The sequence below is a fragment of the Parasteatoda tepidariorum genome, chromosome 10, assembly GCF_982258835.1.
Source record: "Parasteatoda tepidariorum strain Cologne lab strain chromosome 10, Ptep-v5.0, whole genome shotgun sequence".
NCBI lineage: Eukaryota > Metazoa > Arthropoda > Arachnida > Araneae > Theridiidae > Parasteatoda > Parasteatoda tepidariorum.
The window spans coordinates 32559992-32573409 of record NC_141764.1 but is presented as its reverse complement, the minus strand read 5'-3'; the positions used below and the strand labels follow the sequence as shown (position 1 = coordinate 32573409).

At 27.3% G+C, this 13418-nt stretch overlaps 1 protein-coding gene across 4 annotated transcripts in view; it reads right to left on the bottom strand.

Annotated features, from left to right (window-relative positions):
* Positions 1-10602, bottom strand: part of Myo81F (unconventional myosin 81F) — a 207695-nt gene extending 197093 nt beyond the window's left edge. For 2 of the 4 annotated variants that reach the window (XM_087153356.1, XM_087153359.1), the window contains exon 1: positions 10395-10602. In XM_087153356.1, the coding sequence (XP_087009482.1) occupies positions 10395-10431 (37 nt within the window). In that variant the 5' untranslated portion in view covers positions 10432-10602. Of the gene's footprint in view, positions 1-5578; positions 5753-10394 lie in introns of those variants that run through there. The other 2 variants (XM_087153357.1, XM_087153358.1) reach the window with 2 other exon arrangements.
* Positions 10603-13418: the final 2816 nt, after the last annotated feature.

The following is a 13418-nucleotide window of genomic DNA, read 5'->3' as shown; positions in this document are numbered from 1 at the left end:
TGGTTACTAGTGAACGGTTTTAGCTGTCAATTTGTGGTAAATTTTTTTATTTATTTCAAATATTCGAATTTTATTTTACTATGAAATGAAGTGAAGAAGTTTACATTAAGAATGAGATTCGATTTGAATAAAAAGGAAGATAAGTTTATAACCAACAGAGGAGTCATTGTGATTGTGAATCAACATAAAACGTGTCTTAGGCTGACTTATTGTATACATTTTTTCTGTAGCATGGTAAATCATCTGATACAAATTATAATAAAAGGATTTGTTGTTTTAGGTAAGTTTTTTTTATTTATTTTTTTAGCAGATATTTAACTTTGTTTTGAGTTGTACCTAGAGATCCAAACATGATCATTTACTTTATTACTACTGTTGTTTTTTTGCTTGCATTAAAGAGCTCATGAACAAGCAAATATGTTCATTCTTCCATTTACATCAGGCAAGTCACACTCGATTTCGAATGAAGTCTAAATTTAAAATTATTGAACACAAAACGGTCCAAAATACAAAATAAATTTGAAAAATGAACATAAGCAGTATTAAACTAATAAAAATTGTTGTCCTCTTACAAAATGCATACGAAATACATGATTCGTAAGAAAATTAAAGTATGTTTGATGGGTAATACAGTTTTAGGAGTAAGAAATCAAGTCATTTTTTTCCTTATCTTTTCATGCGTTTTTTACGGGGAGAGGGCAGCATTGCTATTTTTTAATTACTTTTACAAAGGTGGTTGTAATCTAAATCTATTATTGACCTAATCTATCCATTTATTGATCTTTTTGATGAATTTATTGATCTTTTTGATGATCTTCTCGAAATGAAAATTTCGACGTAATTATTTTTTATACTTAGCCTAAGGAGCATTTGCCATTTTATAGAATGCCTAAACTTTATGTACAAAGTCTAGATAAAGTATAATAATTTTAATAATAGCATAATTTTTTTATATTTAGCCTAAGGAGCATTTGTCATTTTATAGAACGAATAAGCCTTACATACAAAGCTTAGATAAAGAATAATAATTTTAATATCCCATACTTAGGCTAAGGTGTATTTGCCATTTTACGGAACGCCTGCATTTGCCTAAAAAATGTATGTAATAATATATGTCATACTTCATACTTAGAATAAAAATGTTATGTTAAATGAATGCCTACATTTCCCTATATTGACAATAACATATCTTCATATATCACGTGGAAAAAAAGTAATACATCCATGAAAAATAATAAAAGAGAAATTTAAAAAAACAGTATTAACACAAAACATCAAATTTAAAATAAATTATTCTAGAACGTCCTGCGAACACCATGGCATTTTTTTTTCTTTCCAAATTGTACAAATTATAGCATTCCACTAAAGTGTTAACCCTTCCCAGCACAAAGCGTTGTTCTCTGAAGAACTAAATCGTTTATCTTCTATCCAAAGTGACTTTGGTTAAAAAGTTATAAAATTATGGGAAATTTCCGAGGGCGGAAGGTAAAGATGAGATCTGATCACGCGAAGAAGAGCTTAGCCGTGTTCGCTTTCCCAAAAAACCGGTGGTGTATGACATCTTCACGAAGAACAAAGAAAGTGACAATCTTTGTTCCACTGACTTATTGCTCGACATCTTTTTTGAGATGTCGTGGTTACTGGCTTAGTAGAAGATGCCATTGGGGACAACTTTCTAAGCTTATTTTTTTTGGCTGTTACACGATCGGTTGCCAAATTGTGTTCCGTGGAACTCTAGGGTTCTGTGAAAGAGTTAAAAGGGTTCCGCAAATTAGTACTTTTTACTACCAGTGATGATTTTTCAAACTTCTGATTACAATTAAATCCAACCAATAATTCATTATTTATATAATCTATTGGAAATTTGAGTCTATATTATTATTTGAATTGCGCAGATTTTTTGCAAAGTTGTCATTTTATCCTTTTGACGCAGAATTTTCATTCATATATATTAAATATATTTTTCATTATTTTATATTAATTTAGGTCAAAATAAGTAAAAAATATTATATTTAGCATTTTAATGATTTGTAGATATCAAATACAGCAAAAAACACCTGTGCCTTTTTCTGAGTTAATAATAAAATCTTCCAAACATGGCTCACTTCCAAGCAACTATTTTTTTAAAATTTGCATTTATTTGCAGTTATTCAGATCTAAGCGAAACAGTTATTCATAATTGAAATTTCTTTTAACTTACAAAATCAGTTATTGATAACTTTTTGAATAAGAATGAAAAAAAAAATTTCACTTATATATTTTAAAGAACACCGGCGTGTCATAGACTATCACGGATAAAAATTTATAAAATTATAATTAAAAAAAAAAATCTAATATTTTTTTCTAGCAAAGGAATCAGTTCATGAATCAGAATAGCTAACAAATGAATCAGTTTTTAAATTTTAGGCAATGGTGATTAAATATTCTTATTCGATCGAATTGAAAAAAATAGGAATACCTCATTACAACTGACTGATTTCACAACCAGAAAATAACGCCGAATAGCATTGCTCACACCAATTAGAGAACTAATGGGGGAAAGATATTTATAATCAGCCAAAAAAGAGGGAAAGAGTAATAAGTTGAGGAACACATTACGGAGATTTACGCCTCACGCCCACGTTAAATGCACCGTCATAAATTGCAATCAGCATTTCCCCAATAAATTGAGGATTACAAATCTGCACAAATTTCTCTCAGTGACAACCGCCCAATTTATCACGACCGTTTCATTTATGTTGAACAGTTACTTGGAGGATTCCTCTGCTCGGACATTTCAAAAATCAATTTTTAATATATATATATATTTGTGTATATTTGTGTATATTTTTAATATACACAAATAATAAAATAAAATAATATAAAGAGAAAACTATAAATGGGAAAATCCAATAGTCTTCCTCAAGACACATCTATTGGAATAATTCAATGCGATATTTCTGAATAAAGAATAATTATCCTAAGATAAAAATTATTCTTTATATGTGTCTAATATATATATATATTAAATAATAAACACGATGCAATAATGCATCAGGGTGTCTTCATTTATATGTTGAACAATTATTTGGATGATCATATAGATCAGACATTTTAAAAATCAGTTTTTAAAATACCTATTAAATAATAAACACGGTGCAAATATGTATCAAAATCTCTTCCTTTATATATTACTTGAATGATTCCATTGATCGGACATCTCAAAAATAAATTTTTAAAATATATATATTAAGTAATAAACACGATGCAAAAATGCATCAGGGTGTCTTCATTTATATGTTGAACAGTTATTTGGATGATCCTAAAGATCAGACATTTTAAAAATCAATTTTTAAAACACCTATTAAATAATAAACACGGTGCAAATATGTATCACGATCTCTTCTTTTATATGTAACTTGAATGATTCCATTGATCGGACACCTCAAAAATCAATTGCAAAAACCAGGTCAGAAACTAATTTTTAAAAAACGCAAATTCAAACGTTATCCGTTTAAAATACTTCATTTAGAAAAAACAACAAATTTAAATTGATTTTAATGAAAAAAATTAGTTAAAAAATGTGTGAGATTTTAAAAGATTACACGGTAATTCATCTTTGAATTACTTTAAAAATATTAGCGAGTTTAAAAGAGCTAAACCGTAAAACAAGAATTAATAGAAAAATGCTTTAGGATCAAAAGCTAACACGTCAAAAACCTGAAAAACATATATTTTTTAACTTTTTACGATTATTCATATCATTTCATAAAACAATTAACGAACGGAAATTCATAGCTAAAACAACGATCCTAAAACCACTTAAATATTACATATATAATATTCAATTTGAATAAATTAAAAGAATAAAGATTAAAGAGGAGATATTTTTTTTATCAAAAAGAGAAGGATGACACTTGAGAGATTTGATTGAGGGTCCTTCAAGATATATAATCATCCTATTGAAAAGCTACCTAAGCCCTTCTACTAACACTCTCAACAAGTTTTTGATGGATGAAGGTTTGCAAGGTGAGAAGAGACAGATATGCAAATATGTAAACGTCACCCGAACAGAGCTATTTCTAAACTAAATAAACAATTTCGTATTTTGGTATATTATCATTCGAAAATTCACAGTTAACAGTTAATGTTCTCTAATAAAGAAATAAATATAAGGAAACTTAAACAATTATGATAAAAATTATGATATTGCAAACTTAGATAACTATATTTTTTTCTTAAAAAATATCTCATATCTACAGAATTAAAAACGCGCTCAGTTTTAGTACCCATATTAATATACAATTAACTACCTTAATAACTAACTATTTTAATAATTAATTTCTAATTACGTTAACATGTAATTAACTAAATGGCATACTAAAAATATACTACAGTATTTTATTTTATAATCGTCGTTACATAGTCGACCCAATTTTGCATTTACGACTATCAACGTTCAACTCCATAGCCTAGTAATTTTGAACCCATTCCAGAAGACAACAGAACTTCAGGATCAAGTATTGGGACAAACTAGCCCTTGTGGAAGACTTTTTGATGGAACTAACCCGCATTTGCGTTTCATGGAGAGGAGAACCACGAAAACCTTCCACGGATAGTCCGACGGCAAAGAGACTCTAACCCATGATTTGTCTACTACTGAGGATATTTTACGTCAGCACTATTATCGGTTCGAGCTGGGTACGGAATTCGTATCGACCAGCCATTGCTGGAATTCGAACCAGGTTTACCTCATTGGAAGGCAAACGCTCTAAAAAAAATTGCATTACTATTTGTCAGGATTATTTCGTTAACTTAACGTTATAGAAATATTAACGTAATAGTTTTTTATAACGTTTCGTAACGTTATAAAAAACTTCGCATTTTAAAATTATCATTCCAAAACACCTCCTTCAATGGTAAATTATCTCATAAAAATTAAAATCTGAATAATTACATTAATTTTGGAAATAATATTTAAACATTTACCAAAAATTCAATTTGTAATTAATTAAATCAAATTTTTAAAAAACTAATAATTACAATTTCAGAAATGCACTTATTATAATGAATTTATTATAATTAAAAATTTACTAAATTACAAACAAAAAATGTGACACAATTAACCATATTAAATATTATTGACGTAACTACCTAGATTAAAGATGTAAATACTTATAGTAATAAAAAGTACGATAAATATAATATTAAAAATTAAAATAAATTTTAATTTATTCAATTTAAATAATTACATAAAAAATTGTAAAAAATTAGAAGAAACCTTTGAATTTTTATATGATGAATCGTTAAACTTCACTCCTATTAGTTAGCTTTTAATTTCATTGATGTAAATAGCTTTACTGTGCAAGTGCTTTGTAAAAAAAAGTTAATTTCACAAAAACCTAAAAATACGAAAATAAAAATCACAAATATGTAACAGTTTAAACAATGTCTTGTGCATTATCAATGCAATCAAGCCTAACAAATCTTAAGTAACTTCTTATAAAGCAGACTTCGTATAAAATAAAAAAACAAGTTATCTGCGTTTTATATACGTTGTAATTATAGCGTAATTGAAAAATGTCTGTATTCTACTCACTCGTATAAGCTAACTCCATATCTATCTGATTAAGGAACATCAGCGGTGTTTGCTGTTTGCCAAAAATGACGAAGTGGACAATCTCAAAAAAGACAAGTGTCCATCTTCATTAATGAGGTTATCGACAAAAGAAGTAATCCAGACAGAAGGGTTGAATCTTCTGTCCGGTCTGCTGGCGTAAATGTATCATCATATCCTTCCCTAGTGTGATAACCTCATAAATTCGAACCAGATGTCCGGTTAGAATTCGTCAAGAATAGTCACGATTGTGCTTATCAACGTAAAACAAACATTGCTTCCTTTTAAAGACGAGCTTCAGTTTACACAAACCATCAAATATAGATAAATGTCAGAAGAAGGGTATATTTGGGGTAAAGAACTTTTCAACCACAACGGCGTACTTTTGTTCCAGTATTTACGAATAAATCCTTTGATTGGCTGAGAATTTTTAGTTTACATAACATTTCTCACGGTTTAGATGGTGCCATAGCATAGAAGTTTTCTTAAGGGGAACAAGTAGTGAAGAAGCTTATAAGTTATTACTTGAGCCCGGATTTTGATGACCTAAAAAATCTCAATTAATGCCCTTAAAAAGTGCAAAAAATGCCCTTACAAACTGCAAAAAATGCCCTTAAAATGCGAAAATTGCGCTAAAAATGCCTTATGACATGACTTAAATAGAAGTAAAAATATTGAACTAAAACAATGTTTTACTCTTTAAAATTACTATGAGTCGTTTCAAAAAATATAAAGCAATGCAATACTTGTTCTACGTTCATTAAAGTTTGAAAAATATGTTTTATATTCTAAAATAACAAAAAAAAGGAAAATATATTGACTCCAAAACATTTTCATTTTGTATAGAAACTTAAATGAATATTCGGACCTTTACTAAATATCAGAATTACAGTGGATTATTAATTTTTTTTTAATATTTTGAAATGTAAACGAGCGTCTCTTGTCTGAAAGCAAATTTTTATACCAGGAGAAGCTTCTTTCAACGTCTGCTGATGTTATTGGTGCGTACTTGAAAAGGACGGTCACACTTACTGACAATTCTTCCTCAATTTGAAAAGATGTTGCTTCACCTTTTAATATCCTGGAGATTTTCTTCATTGTTTGAAAGCCAGTGTAATAATAAAAAATAATAAAAACTAGAAAAAAATTAACAAAAAATTTAAAAATGCTTTAAAATGCAAAATACGCCCCAAAATTTAAAGAAAATGCCCTATAAATCTCAAAAAATGCTCTAAAGGACAAAAAAATCTCCAAAAATGCAAAAAATGCAAAAAAATGCAAATGTCATCAAAATCCGGGCCTTAGTTATTACTATGCGATTATCCTAGCTTGGCTTGATCTATGCCTATCAATATATCGTGATATCAATATTTTCCCATATCGATAATATATATACTCAAGCAACAATTTTACCCTAGCCCCAGTTGGGCTCAAAATTGGCACAATATGGGCACATATATTGGCACAATAAATTTTAATGTGAATATTTTAAAATGGATTCTCAATATGCAGTGTATATAAGTCTTCAATAAATATAGAGTATAAGATAATTATCAACAGCATTAACGTGTCGAAATGATAGTCAACAACGATAATATCTTGATCCTTAACGACATCAATATTTATCGAACTCGATAATGTCGTGGTAAATATCGATAACAATAATTATCCAGATTCAAATATAGCTGACGGAAGGGATTGTAAAACTTGGGACGTAAATTTATAAAAGGTGTTTGAAAACAAATGCTTAATGACATAACATATATCAATTCTTGTGCAAAGGTACGACCATCTAGGAAAAAAAGCATACTTTAACCAACAAATATTACGAAAATCTACGAAAAAATATAGAGCAACAATAGAGCAGTGGAAAATCCTCATCGTAGTGGAATTTTTCAAGGCGACAAAAAGCAATCCCGACTTAGTTTATCAACAAGAACAAAAAGTAGGATCCATCCCTTAGAATGTTACAAATTAATAAATCAACCACGTGACTGCATAAACGATCTTTTAGAGCATGCACTAAGAAGAATATAAATGGTAGTAATTAATCTTAGTTCTATCAATACATTAACTACAACTTAAATTTAGAACTGGTTTGTTAATGGGACAGGTGTGTTTCAAGTCATCGGATGATCCAGTATTTCGCATATTATATGATAATGAACGAGACATTAACAAGAATTTTGAACTCGCGTGGAAAAGGACATAAAATTGTTAAAAGATTGTTTGGTTGAATGACACCTTTCACTACTTATGCTGTTTAAATCTTTTAACCGTTTTAATCTGTTTTAACCACGAAGTTTATTTATTATGCACATTGTATGATGCCTGTAACACAAATAAAAATCGTCAAGGATTAAAAATACAGAAATATTAATGATGATTTTTTTTAAAAAATCACTCCATGTTTATCACATTATCATAAAAAATATTTTATTAAAAATTCAATATTTTATTTGTAAGTTCATAGGAGAGATCTTAATCAGCATAAATATGCTATTGCTTCCTTTAATATTTATATTAACTTCTCTTTTTAAAAAAATTAAGATATAAGTAGTTATGGAATGTATAAGAAACTTTAGTTTAAATTAAAGAAATTATTGTCCCATGTAAGCATTGTTTCTTTAGAAGAAAACAAATAACAAAAATAAGCTAAATGCAAATTAATTCGGTTTATACAATATTTGAATACCCCTTAATATTACTCGTGGTGTGGTTCCTAATAAAAATATTTAAACTGAAAATATTTTCAAAATTAAAATATGTCATCGTGAACACAAAGAATTGAAGTTTGAAACACAAAATCATGTAACTTATATACATACCCCAGCTTTTATTTTAAAGAAAGAAAACTGTTTCTTCAAATTGAATTGATTTTCCAATTGTCATTGGATAACAAATTTTATTGTTTCTGACCAACATTTAGTGATATAAATTTTATCCTCGATGTTAATATATCATTAACTAATCTATAATGTTAATATATGTATAATTAAATAAATTGCCTCCAAACACAATAAATCAAATTATTTTTATACAGCAGAATCATCAAATTCATCTGCTCATAATGAATTCTCCTTAATTAGCACAAACTAATAAACTTACAATAGTTATGATGCAATGTTTTCTTTAAACCAAAACCAAAATTTCTCCCCATATTAGGAAAAGTTCTTTTGATAACCATAAAATGAATGAAAAGTAATTTGATTTTATGTTTCTGTATCTAAATTATTTGATTTCAGCATAAATAGATATATGCAATTCAAACAAAAAGAATGAAAATATTTTTTTTAAATTCAACGTCACGATTAATCACCAATCACAGTCGTCACTAATTTAACTCCATAAAAAGGTTATTAAATAGATTTACATTAAATTATCAATGTTAAGCACAATAGGCCAGAATAAATTTCAAAGTATACAAAGTCATATAAGGCACACCAATCAGCAAGGAAAATTAATATGTCTCTTTAAATTACATTCTATATACAAATAATTTAAATTTTTGGTGTGATTTAGTACATTAACAAGACATTTCTGTTTAGTTTACATACAAAAGCATTACCTTCTTCAATCCAAGCAATGTTTAATAGTCATATAGTAATGTAAAATAAGTATAATTTGGCCAGATAAATTCTGACATAAATTCAAACCATAAGCCACTTTAGCATGAATATTTAATTTTAATAAATATTAAATTTCTTTCAACTATTATTTCAATTTAATAAGTTTCCTTTACTATATATGTTAATTCAGTTATCTAAAATCTATTATTTTATAATAGTTTTTAGAAGAATTAGTTTTCATTAAATATATGCATTTAACTCCAAATCTTTAAAGCAAAAGATCATATTTACCTATTTAATTAATTATTAAAATGGATAAATTGATATCAATACAATTAATTGATTATCATCTTTAATAGAAAAATTGATTATCATCTTTAATGTAAAATTTTAAATATAAAAATACTTTAACTATAATGACAAAGATTTCATTTTAATCTCTCTTTAGTACAAGTACAAACATTTCATTTAAATATCTTCGTAATAGAAACATTCCATTTTAATCACTATATAGTATAGTAAAATCATAAGACAAACATTTTATTTTTATCTCTCATAAATAAAAACATTAAACAAACATCTAATAGTAATTTTTCCATTGTAAAAACATTAAACAAATATTTCATTTCCTACTCTCAATATAATAAAAACATTAGACAATTATTTAATTTTAAACTGTTCACAACAAAAACATTAAACAAACATTTCATTTTAAACTCTCCATATAATAAAAACATTAGACAATTATTTCATTCTCCATAATGAAAACATTAGACGGAACTTATCCTTAAATCTCTCCATAATTTAAGTAAACAAATATATTTTACCGGTTAAACTATTATTTTTAATAATAAAATAGAACCTTTTTAATAGTAATCTAATATTTTATTCAATTTCTCTACAAAGTATTATTTGCTATCTCGAATTGTATAATAATTATTTATTGATTGATTCCAAAACGACACGATTCTCCCTTACTTAAAACTCAGCATAAAACAGTTTCAAAATACCAAATCATGATGATAGCAACATAAAACAAAAAATGACATATCTATTTATTTTAATCGCCAAATGAAGTGCATTTAATTATTTGACAGTTTTTCTGAATGCGATTTACGAACGGCGTGAATACAGGAGGCTCTGCCGGCTTTAGGGTTTCCCCAAGCCGGGCAGAGAGACATTGAAATACGGTGACAAAAAAAAAATTCTAATCAATCGTCTAAACTTACCTATATATCCACGATCATATCCACTAGTAACTGCCATTTTATTAATATCCTAAGTTTGCCTAGAGCACATAGTATCTATCCTACTTTCATAAAATGCATATTTACTAACACCACACCCTCACAAATTTACTACTCTCTTACACCTCTAACCATATTTATCGCTCACTCGGGTTCACTTCGCGATGGCCGCTGTGATGCAGGGTTGCTTTATTTCGGACAATAAGTAAAAGCGCCAAACTGTCGCCAAAGAGGAGAAACAGCTGTTCTGTGGTTTCGGTTTAGTCAATCAGTTAAATGTTATGAAAGAATATAAATAGTTAAATAGAATATTAAATAATTAAATAGAATATAAAAATCAAATAAAATTTTACTGTTTAGCGCTCTATTATATTCAGATTCATGCTTTTATTACAATTTGTAATCAATAAATAAGTAGAAGATGGTATTTTTTTCACAACATTAGGAAAATTAATGTTTAATTATTCAGTTATTTGAGTTTCTTATTGCATTACATACATGTGTACATACATCAGAGCATTAAAAGGAATTAATTTTTAATGTATGTATTTAGCATTCATCCTTTTATTTTGAAGTTCAGGAGTAATTCAGAAAGCAACAAATACTTAAAAAAATAAATAAATAAATATATAAAAAAAAAACGATATGCCCCGGAAATTATAATAATTATACATATACTGCAGATATTGTTTAAATATTTATTATTAAATTGGATGAAAATTCAAGAAGTAATTGAAACAGAGAATAAAAATTCGCTGTTTTAAGAAAATGTCAATTAAATTTGAATATTGTACATTACATTCATAAACACGTCAATGTAAAATACACTATTGAAGAGGGCATCTGGGTAAACAGCGTACGTACCAATAGCGTCATTTGCGTGAAATCCAATTATTTCGTTTATTTAGAAGTTTCTTTTTTAAGTAAAAAAATTTATCCATTGCAATTTCTTTCTTTTTTTTTTATGTATTTTTTGGTGTTAATTCACATCCTTAATCATCCATGTGAGATTACAGATAACAGTGAAATTCCAAAAGAACCATTAACCTTTATAAATGCTTATCGTAAAATCAATTTTTCCGTAAAGTTTCACGGAACAAAACATCTGATATAGCGCGCCTTTTACAGTAATATTTACAGTAAAATTTTTGTATCACTGTCTTTAAATAAATATTACTGTAAAAATTACGGTATTAAAATTTACGGTAAAATGGATTTTACAGACACTGCAATCAGGGTGTTAGTACTTTTTTACTGTGATATGAACAGTCAATTTGGCGATTTTTTACAACCTTCGAAATAAGTACCGATATTAGTTATCAAAAAATTATAACAAAAATATTAGTGTCGTTCCTAATTATTTACGAGAATTATGATTAATTAGTTTTGGTAATAAGTACAAATTGAAATAAAAAATAAAAAGTTTTATATTGAAAAGCTATATTGCTGGAGTAGAGGTACTTATTCATCTACGAAAACCTTAAGAACGTATTATTATTATTGATTTTAATGATGCTAAATTAATTTTAGTAATAAGTACAACTGGTATTATGTCAATTGGTGCTTAAGTAGTACTAAATATATTAATAATGGTACCAAGATGCGTACTATAAGTACTAAGGAAATAGTTTTTTATGTCCCATGGAAAGGGACAAGTATCAGAGAAGATTGCTTAATTTGTGGTTAATTTCGACTATCAAGATTTGATCTCGAGCAATACCATTATGCCAATATAATAATTAATCTTTATCTCCGAAGATAATTAAACTTTATTTTGATGTGATGAATTTCTGAAAACATGTTTTAGTTTAGTCTTCTAACATAAAGCCACCAAAAAGGAAAAAAAAATGGTTTTAGTTTAATTAATTGTATTGATATACGACTTTTAGCTATGTGCATGATTTCGTAATGCTGATTAATAGAGATTTCTTAATTATTTACTTTTTTCACCCGGTGTAAAGAACGGGTATTCAACAAGTATTTAAGATAAACAGGAAAGTTACTGTTTTATTTAATATTTTAAAAAAAGGCCTCATGACATAAAATTAAGTAGTTTTTTTTTCTTCCTAACAGTTACTTTAATATTATTGAAAGCAACTTCAATTTCAAAAACTAAATTTTAGCCATTGTTTTTTAGAACGTGATGCATAAATTGGCCCATTATCCTGTTCATCAAAGTTGCTTAAAGATGACCCATGCACTGAGAACAGGATAACTTTTCACAGTCATAGAGGAATCTGAATATAAAATGAACATTTCTATTTCAGACTCATGATTAGCTGTTTTTTTGTTTTTTTTGCATATGTCTATTTTGCTTGTTATATATTATGTTATTCGAAGATAAACATGCTTCTTTTTTACTCTATTTTATATTTAATTTTCAGATTTTCAAATTAAATCATTTCTGATAATTCTGTAAATGCATCGCAACAATGAGAACAAATCAAAATTTGTTTTCCAGATATATATATATATATATATATATATATATTTCCCTTGAAAAGTACCTTGATATACCGAGAAAATTTTGAAATCATAGAAAGACCAATTTTTTTTTAACAAATAACTTAATAAAACATTCATTTTAGAAAATGATTTAAGAAAAAGTACCGTTTTCAAAACGGTTTTTAAGCAAAAATCAAAAGAAAAATTTTCAATTATTGTTATGAAATATAATACGACATATTAAGACACTAGTCAAAAAATTATTCTACAGCAGTTGTTTCTGAAATGCACGAAATAGTTTGGGAACGGCTTATAGGTTGAAATAATTATAGAATGGCTTGTAAGCTGTGCAAAAATGGTCACTAATTCTTTATTCTATCCAAAACATTCCATTAAAAAAATAATAATTCTTCTTAAAAGGCCTTTTTTCTCGCATCCGAAATCAACTTCAAGGGAAGAGGAGACGGGTGGGGAAAATTCTAAATATGCTTTTAATGCTCGTTATTTTATTTTCACAAATAAACTTAAGTTATGTATTTACTCTATTTGGCAGTATAATAA